A 10,272-nucleotide genomic window follows, 5' to 3' on the forward strand; every position below is an offset into this window, starting at 1 on the left:
ATATACATATATTTTGTCTTTCTTAGCCTGCAATTGACTATAGGGAAAACAGATTTAAACATATAAAACTTAATTGAACTACTTAACCGGTGAATTTGGCACGGTTAGGGCCAATGTAGAAGTATAAACAAGCATAAAAGTATGTTATAAAAAATAAAAGCATGTAAAAGCGACATGTTATAGGCATTCTTTGAGCCATTCAGATCAATTTTTGCTGGTCAATATCACATGAATTATCAAAAATGCAACTTCTCAACGTCTATCCTTCAGCCAAACTGTACATCCTTCTTAAAAAGCCCTGTTAACCTCTGTGAAAATGGACTATCTAGGTGAGCACTGTTATATTTGCGTTAATCTAATTATTCCTGAGCCTGAGTTTAACAGTGACTAAATGAATTAAATTAGAGTCAAACAGTATTACATAAAATAATGATTTAATAAGGCTATTAACGAAAGAGATTAACATTTACTTCGAGCATTGTAACAGCTTATTCATACAGCGAGGTAATGATGAGATATTCGCGCATTAGGGTCACAGGTGTAAATACACGGGCGTTTAGAATTAGCGCCATCTAGAGATCATAATCAGAACATAACAAGCACAAAGCACACCCCAGCCCATCCGTGTATTCCCGCCCATCCTCCCCATTATGCATTAATCCCTCCGCCTTTACCCTCCGTCCTCCATATTAAACTATAGCCCTCCATATTCTACCCTCCACCCTCCCGAATACGATTTAAACCCGGCGTTTTATACCCTCCACCCTCCATTGTAACCTTGAGCCCTCCATATTCTACCCTCCACCCTCTCGAATACGATTTAACCCCTCCGTTTTCGACCCTCCGCCCTCCATTGTAACAGTGAGCCCTCCATTTTCTAACCTCCACCCTCCCGAATACGATTTAACCCCTCCGTTTTCGACCCTCCGCCCTCCATTGTAACAGTGAGCCCTCCATTTTCTAACCTCCACCCTCCCGAATATGATTTAACCCTTCCGTTTTATACACTCAACCCTCCTCAATAAAATGCAGCCCCTCCATTTTCTGCCCTCCACCCTCTATTCTTATAACAAGAGGGATGGCTTCTACCCTCTAGCCTCCGACAGATATCGGAGGGTTTTAAATTCCCTCCGGGACTCCGGAGGGTCCCTCCGGAGTTTTGCCCATGTATGGTCAACAGGAAGTCTACGAGTCGTCCACTACCAGATGTCGAATATAGCTATTCTACGGTATCTTCATCAAGGGCGAGTGTTGAAATAAAATGAGCGTTAAAGATGCGGCAAGTATGTCGTAAGCGAGAAAAATACAGATACCCTCTGTAGATATTTCTTTCATTAAAATTTGCTTCGTATTATATTTAAATGATAAACTTGTTCTGTAAATAGGGTTAAATTCAATTGTGCATTGTTTTAGTACGTCTAACTCGCTGTTGTAACTACTTAATTTATTTTATTCCGAATAAATTAAACTCGGTTGTTTCATCTCAATTATTTTAATTAAAATTAAAATTTTATACTGGGCGGGATTGAACCTGGATTTTAATACCACTAGAGACAATTCTTCCGAGGAGAGGTATATTTTGGCTTGTCAGCTTGTTGTATATTCAGTAAACAGTTTAGTCAACATTCGCTTAAGGAAAATTATCGAAACTTTAATGGTGCGTAAACAGAAAACGTTATTTCAACTAAATTATTTATCTGAGTGAAATGACGTGTAAGGTTTCTTTCGCGCGATGTTTTATGAACTGTGACCAGGATAACTATTGACTAGGTCTAGTAATATGGAGGCCCGCAACAAGGGCATATTATTCCTATTGCCCGTAATAAGGCCAAATGATGGGTAAGGCCTGTTGCCAGACAATATGCTGTTTAAGGCCGGTAACGAGGGCAGAGTCATGATGCCCGCCACTCATAGAGAGAAAGTGAAGAATTTCCTCGGTTTCATTTAAATATCCTTAAAGACGTCGCACGCTAGACGGTTTTTTGTCTTAGAAACTGTTGCTGGTACCGGTGAAAATATATCGAACATTGAAGTGACAAAACGCACGCTGCTCCTGGTGACCTGCTGTTCAGTCTTTTAACTCTGATATCACGACATTTCATCTAGTTTTATCTAAAAAAAATCTAAAATGGAATTGGAAAAAATGTACCCATTTAGTTGATGGAAATGAAGATTTATTTGATGCAAATGTGTTTAAATTTAAAATTTCTAACGTATGTTTATAATGAGAATTGATGATACGACTATGATATTAAATACTAAAAGAGGCATAATTTTAATTACTGAGTGGGGAAGTATTGTTTTATGTTTAAGAATTCGAATGCATCATCGTGTTAATGATGTTTTTAGTTTACCTTAATTAAAATATGTGAGTACAAGTCATTATAATTAAAACTAATAATCAGAAAGACTAATACCCAAGGCACCACCTTAGGCCTAAGTCATCAAGCGACTTTTCAGGTGGCCGGGTTACAATTCGTAGGAGGGTGGTAGCAAGCCCTTCATGCCACGCGAGCCAACAGCTCCCTAACTTACCTCAATGGAAGGGTAAAATTCCTTAAACCAGTGGGGAGAGAACTTGCAAGACTAACGCAAAAGTTGTTCCGAGTTTTCACCCAGCTCTGGGTTCTTAGTTTGAGAGTTTGTCTTTGTTCGAAGTTTTTGCGTGTATTTCTCAAATACGGTAATTCATGTGCTGGTGTGAAACAACCATTTTGGTTGCCAATCGAAATATTAATCGAAGATGAAAGATTTGAAAGAAATCTGGAACCCAAATGTGCGGTCGAGAGTGAAATTAAATTTGGCGCCTCGTTTTTTGACTAGCCCCGCACCAAATGGGATTAGTAAAACGTTGGCTTCGGCAGTTTAAGTTCAAGAGAAGGCTACTTTGATACACGATGCGGAGAGAGTATAGGTCTATTTCGACAAACATAAACACGATAGGCAGCATAGTCATTTGATTACTTAGAGGCACTTATGTCACTATTTCACTTTACTTTCGCCCTTCTTCATCTTTTCCTTAGGATACCAATCTGTTGTCTGAAGTATTTTAATTATTTCCTCGGTTCAGACAACGAAACTGTTATCTGTGAATATGTTAGACGCACAAACTAAAACCCTGAAAATGAGAAAGAGATGGCAAAAACCACGGCGGTCAGTAGACTGACAAAAACAAACACCGTTTTATATAATTCTGATAGACATTTTTTAATTTATAATTCCGAAGTACATGTTTTAAGAACTACAATGAAAATCCCGTTATTAAGTACGAACAATAAAGTGTGATTATTATAGAACAGTGTTTAAAAGCTTCTGTGATTTTCAGATTAGTCGAAACCATTGACCTTCAACCATTTTTCACCATGTAGAAATCATCCGGCAAACTGTTCAAATGAATGCGAACCATCAACTAACAATCGCAAAATGGGCATGGGGATCTTGAAAGGTCATATTTCAGAGGACATATAGGTGTACATTGTGGAGGCGAGCACTGTACTCTGCGTTCTGGACAGTCGCAAAAAGGACATGGTCCTCTAGATCGGTCAGATACCAGTGGACATCCTTGTGAACATCTTGGAGGCGAGCACTGAACCGCTCGCTCTGACTTACAATCGCAGAAAGGGCAGGGTTCTTTTGAAAGGTCAGACTTCACAGGGCATCTGGGTGGACATTTTGGAGGGGAGCACTGTACCGTTGGTTGTTTTGTGCAATCGCAGAATGGACACGGTCCTCGAGAGAAGTCGGATTTCAGAGGACATTCTGGCGTGCACTTGGGAGATGAACAGGCTACTTGAGCTAAAAACAAACAATATTAACATCGAAAATTTAAACTGGATGACGGTCATGTCTCTCAGGTAGAGGTGTCCAAATGAGCGATCTTGAAATTCATATTCTGAATCTCAAAAACATCAAGCTTTATAATAAACTTTTTGAAAGTCGATTTCATTATTTTAAAGGTGAAGATATCCATTAACCAAAGATCGCCAATAGATCGTTTCTGAAAGTCAATAAGTTAAAATTTTGCTCGCCACATTTTACAACGACTCACTGCCGTACGTCATATCGTCGTCGTCTCACGGGCAAATGATACTTTACTAGATGGGGTTAAAAATTTCACGCACTGACTTTCGGATTGGATGATTTGGATAGCCCTGCTCTAAGGCCGTCATGATTTAAACCCGGGGGATTACATTCAGCCTTCCACTATGGCGATGAGGATGTCATAAGAATACATGTTATGAATTTCGCAAGTACCATTTATATATTTTTAACTCCCTCCAAAATTATTTGTATTCCGTTTCATGGCTTTTCTTATTATCATTGGAAAATTCAATGTGGACCTAATAATGTCAAGTTTAAAAATACATTTTATGGAATCTCTACGCAGAGCTCCTGAAAATTACATTAAACCACGATGATCCTGTCTATGGCGGGTAATCATATTTACAAAACAAGTTAGTATTATTGATTATAAAGTTAATTATTTATTTATAAATGTTTTATTTGAATGATTATTATTACCTCCTTCACACATTTTTGCATTTTTAAAAATCTATCTCCGATTTAACGGACGGTTTCCTCGTGGTAGTGTTAAGAAAGTGGCGTTCAATTTTGAAGTAATTTTTACTTATGTGGAATATAAATTGGCAATCCTCTAAAGGTCCCACTTTCATAGTTAAAGTAAATCAAGGACGAGCTCGAATATATTTAAAAACATTTAAAAATACAGGAACTGCGATATTTATATAAAATAATTAGAACAAATTTCATTGTTATTCTAAGACTATTTGTAGTAATTAGTAATAAAGAATTAATTAACGTCAAAGTTGTTTTTGCCCATTGCTATAGTAGATTAAAAGTAATAGGGGAATTACACATTTAGTAAAATACTCAATTGCAAAACATTTTCAATAGAATATAAGAAAATATAAGTACTTTAAATAAATAGATGGTTTCGAACTCGAGTAGACAAAGAATATAAGCCAATATAAGTAATTTAAAAATACAGATGGTTTCAAACTCGAGTAGAAAAAGAGCATGTACAAAGTTAAAAAATGTTTATTATAGAAAGAAATAATTCAATGTGTAAGTCTACTTATTAAACTTAACACTATTAACACCGAAACTATTAGTTTTAAAAATTAGATTCTCAATGGCAATGTATTTTTCAAATTAGTTAGGTTAATATTAAAAATTTCTTTAATGAAAGTTATTAATTCCATAATTATATCCTAAATTAGGGCGGATCCAAATTTGGATGATCAAATTTGGATTCCAATGTATCATATTAGGTTCAATTTACTAAGTTTGAAACTGAACTTTATTCCGATTTGATAAAAAAAAACAGAACGGTATTCAAACTGGATGTGTCTTGATTCCAGATGGACCCAATGTTATACATTTAATCAAGCGATTTGCTTAACGGTTAGTATTTAATTTTACGTGAATAACTAAGTATTACCTGTTTCCTTGGGACGAATTGGGATTCTTCGAGTCGGTGAAGTTGCCTCGTTCAAAGAAGCGAGCCCTAAAATCAGAACGAACAACGACGCGGGAACCATTGCAGTCTTCAACTTTCCAAGTTTTAAATCTCAAATTCGATGTATGTATTGCTATATATCTCCGTTTTTCAACTACCAAGTACACGATAATTGTAAAAGGAAATATTGTTCAAAAACCAGTCTTCCCAAAAATAATACACTTGTAAATAATTGAGTATTTCTCTTAAAACCGGTTTTGGTTCGCAATAACGGGTTAGCAATATTTGAAAAGAAAATTATGTAGAAAGTCATCAACTCTCAGACAGAACAGACCACTGGCTGAATAAAACACACGTCATCTAAACAGAATCCTTCCAGTGAAAAGACAAAGTAAAACGAACGATTGTCTAGTCGGCCTTCAATGTAAAACATTTCTTACATCAGATTTCGAAGTCAATCTTGTTATGCCATAATTATATTATCCCCCTTTGATTAAACAACATTAATATTATTGAGAAACGTAAGAGCAAGCTCATCCTAGCTTGAGCGAATAAATAAAAATTGCCAGTTTGAATTTTGTAAGATAAATTAGCAAAGCTTTAAAATTAAAAATGTATCTAAGATATGAAAAGGTTAGGGGAAACAGGACCAGCCCGAGGCTGTCCGTGGGCATCAGGTTTGGAAAGTGCACATTAACAATTTTGTTTAGTTGCTTTAATGCAAAAACTGTACTCGCCTATAGCGAGGCAGAGTGGCAGATAGACATGCTTTCCGAAATATATATTAGATGCTCTAGCATATCTAGCCGACACCCTACCTGCATAGGTATCTAGACTCGTTCCTGTGAAGTATTGATTGTCCAATATAGTACAGACTGTAGATGTCGGTAGCAGTGGCGTAGCCAGAAATTCGTCAAGGGGGGGGGTCGAAGTATGTGAATGTTAAGAGGGGGTCGAGAAGGGGTGGAAATTTAGTACAGTCAAAGGTAGACCCAAGGGGGGGGTTGGACACGGAATCCCACCCTTGTCTACGCCACTGGCTCGGTAGTATAATATAATACGTCTAATAACAATGCATTAGTAAAAAAGAGCAAACAATACATGGTGTCAGAAGTATGGTACGCTTACATTTGGTTAAGATATAAGTTTTATGTATGTGGGGTGGCGGAGTGGTTAGAGCTTTCACCTCGCAGCAAGAGAAGCCGGGTTCGATCCCAGCTTGTGTCACTGGGTGAAAACTCGGAACAACTCTTACTGCGTTGGGTTACCAAGTTCTCTCTTCACTGGTTTAAGGGGTTTACCCATTCCACAAAAACTTGTAGACTTTAACGGTAATAGTTAGTTAGCTCGCATGGCATGAAGGGCTTGCCACCAATCCTCCTACGAATTGTAACCCGGCCACCTGAAATAATGGCTTTAAAAGTCATTTGATGACTTAGGCCTAAGGTGGTGCATTGGCTATTAGCCTAGCTGATTATTATAAATTACCTAAATTATAAATCTTGGAAGTTTTTTAAGTGTAAGCAAAGATTTATCGTGTTACGTTGTGGTTGTATTTGTAAAGAATTATAAAGGACTGATACGTTTGGTTTTAAACAGACTATTGACTTTCATTAGTATAGAGACTATAAGCATTGAGCATTAAAGATACTATTGACATTCAGTATGTTTAGAGACTATTGACATTGCTAATTATGAAGTTAATTTATCTCCCTTCTCATAACCCTTTACATTGGAAACTCGCGTTTCATGAGGCTCATGCTTAAGAGATACAAACTATCACGCTGCCACCAATTCATCGACCAAGATTCTGCCTCAACGGCGTGCTGCCTTTATTTTGTCTATGGGAGCGCGAGCTGTAGACATTTATAGTTCATTTGACTTTGACGAAACAAATGAAGCCCACACATTTGACGAATTGACGGATGCTTTCACTAACTATTTCGAGGATGGTGACACTGTATCACATGAGCGTACACAATTCTTGGCTTCAAGACAAGGGGAGTCTCAAACGTTTGACGCATTCCTTCTAAAGCTTCACTATCTTGCATCTAGGTGTAAGTTGGGAAAACTGAGGGACTCGTTTCTCAAGGACCAGATTATTCGGGGTAAACGCCGTCAGATCACGAATTAAAAACTAGAAACCTTGGACGTTTTCTAAAGCAATTGTTATTTTAAAGCAGCAGAAACAACCAAAGTTCACAACAATGGCTTAGATACCTTTTTCGCTAAGCCCTCCTCTGGTTCTCCTCCGAAACCCACTGTTTGTACATAACGCCACACTGCTCCTAACTCTCGTGATCGTCCTTTTCGTTCACATTTGCTAACTGCCGTCAAAGATCGGCAGTATCATATCTTTTTTGAATGTAATACTTTTTTGATCGATTTCAGAAATATACCTTATAATTCTGTCAATATTGATATGATTTTTAACCCAAACAATTCTATACAAATTGATTGGTTGTGATTCCACGGATTATTATTCACAGAAAAATTGATCGGAATAGTGATATTTTCGTTATTTTAAAAAAAATGAGAGGAATAAAATTGATCGAGAAAAGTTACTTATCTTTGATTTTAAATTGATATTTAAACATTGCGGGGTTTTGAAAAAAATTGATCTCGATATTGATATTGGCGCCATCTAAATGATTTTGAGAGGTAATTGTAAGATAGGATAAATTGGCACATCTTGTTTCGGACGCGTTGTTCACCCCCCCCCCCCTCACTGGCATTCGAGAAGAGATGCAAATTTTATTTTTACCTTCTCTAGCAAACGCGCCACCGTGATGCCAGTAGGAGTATGGGGGCTGACTAAAATGGGGTAAGCTAATGGTCTTGTTGGTGCTCTGTCTGTATCAGTCTTTTTTTTTTTTTTTTACAAAAAATGACTTTGAAACACGTTAAAAGGTTCAAGGTTCAAGGTTTCATTGTAACTCGTACATACGTACAAATTATCCTAAGCACGGTCAGCTTTGATCTTGCTAAAAAAAGGCGCCAGCTACAATGATTGCTGATTGGTGGTTTCGAAATTTCGATATCATCACGTGGGCTTGTGGGGCTAGCCGAGAGCCACGGAACTCTGCATATTTTGTAAATAAAACTAAAACCAAACCAAGTCATACATTATTCGCGGGATTAATGTGCGTGGAAAGCCTACCATTGTGAAGTCGTTGGACTCGTTTCAAATTTAGAAATTTTCTTTAAAAGGTAAAAATTATTTTCATAAGTTATAACTTACGGGATTTTTCAAAAATTGGTACTTTTGTTTTTTTCTGGTTTTTGTTTATTTTTTGGTGTATTATTTGTCAAGTAATGCAAAAAGTTTAAACCGAAATTTATTATTTAGAAAGATATGATCAATGTAAAATTGTTACTTGCCAGCAATTTTTACAACGGAAAATACGACATATTTCGAAATTTTTGAATGTGTTGGATAAGGTAGGACTTATGACGAAATGTATTTCACGGCAAGATATTACTAAATTTAATATAAGAAAAATTGAGTAAAAGAGAACCAGAAGAACGCTCAACAACACAACCCCAGTGAAATTTTGACTAGGTAAAGTAACCGAAAGCAAAACTAAAACATAATTTAGCTGTCTAAAGCAAAACTACAACCGATAAACAAGTTAAAGTAAAACTGGTCTCGTAAACGAAGTCTTGGCGCCACCCCAGCCCCATTCTTGCTAATCGAGCTGTGCCATCTATAACGCGACCTGGAGGACAGTACCTAGTATAGTCTCTTGTGGTGCAAAGTAAACAAGGGAGAGCGACTGAGAGATGAATCGATCCCACACGAAGGAGTTTTCCCTCCTCCTGGGTGCATATATTAACCCCACCTACGGACATCGTATCCAGTGAAATCGTACCTAGCATCGAGCGAATTCAATTATTCACTCCGTAAAAAAACACATTTTCGGTTTGCACACTTTTTTAAAAATCTAGTAATATCTTGTCGTTAAATCTAATTCGTCATCAGTCGTACCTCATCCAAAACGTACAACAATCTCGAAATATGTCGTATTTTCCGAGGTAAAAATTGCTGCCAAGTAACAATTTTATATTTCTCATATCTTTCTAAATAATAAATTGCGGTTTTTTGAGTTTAAAATACGCGGTAGATTAAACCAAGGCTTAAGGCTGGGCATGAGTCACCGCCTTAAAATTTTCGTCTACTTTAAAGATACATTGTGAACGAACTAATGGATGGAAAGTTATGAAACTAGCTTATTTCAAGTCATATTTATAAATCACTGATGACAAAATTCGCGAAAAGTATATATCAGCCATATTCTGCATGACCCCCTAGGCAAGAGAGGAACCGCCCTCTTGCTTAAGAAGCGCCGGTTGGCTGAAATGTTTGGCGGGATTTCTCTTGCCTTTGCTTTTCTATTGGCTCTGGTTACGTCATGAGTGTTACGTAACATTTTGACTTCCGGCGCTTGTTCCGCCATTTGGTTATCATTTTTCACTATGGCGCTTCCCGGAGCTGTTGCTGCTGTCGCCGCACTAGCTGCGTTACAGCGTTAGGTTTAGAAGAAAATGAAATTTATAGAAAAGACAACAGCTTGTAGACCTCTGTATCGCACACTAAAGGTATCGTCAAATTTTATTTAACATTTTTATGAATAAAAACGCATGTGAGTTATTTCATTTCCACACAGCCCTGGAGGTAAAAATAATGGCGCTTTTTTTTACTGAAATTGGGTTCGGGCCTAAATCCTCGGGCATCATAACCAGAATAATTAATTTAACGACTAATCTACCATAACAGGTGGCTGCAATTGACC

General features: G+C 37.2%; 1 protein-coding gene across 1 annotated transcript; it reads right to left on the bottom strand.

Annotated features, from left to right (window-relative positions):
- Positions 1-3,198: 3,198 nt before the first annotated feature.
- Positions 3,199-5,598, bottom strand: LOC149963281 (uncharacterized). Its single transcript, XM_090170536.1, has 2 exons — positions 5,462-5,598; positions 3,199-3,795 (listed from the first exon to the last, which is right to left on the bottom strand). The coding sequence occupies exons 1-2, from the start codon at positions 5,559-5,561 to the stop codon at positions 3,410-3,412; spliced, it is 486 nt and encodes a 161-aa protein (XP_090026662.1). The 5' UTR covers positions 5,562-5,598; the 3' UTR covers positions 3,199-3,409.
- Positions 5,599-10,272: the final 4,674 nt, after the last annotated feature.

The sequence above is a fragment of the Leiobunum rupestre genome, chromosome 1 (genome assembly GCF_980474605.1).
Source record: "Leiobunum rupestre chromosome 1, qqLeiRupe1.1.hap1, whole genome shotgun sequence".
NCBI classification, from domain to species: domain Eukaryota; kingdom Metazoa; phylum Arthropoda; class Arachnida; order Opiliones; family Sclerosomatidae; genus Leiobunum; species Leiobunum rupestre.

Coding starts and splice junctions, on each gene's coding strand:
- LOC149963281 (XM_090170536.1), bottom strand. CDS start 5,561: ATGGTTCCCGCGTCGTTGTTCGTTCTGATTTTAGGGCTCGCTTCTTTG. Junction 3,796..5,461: donor AATTCGTCCCAAGGAAACAG/GTAATACTTAGT, acceptor GTTTGTTTTTAG/CTCAAGTAGCCTGTTCATCT.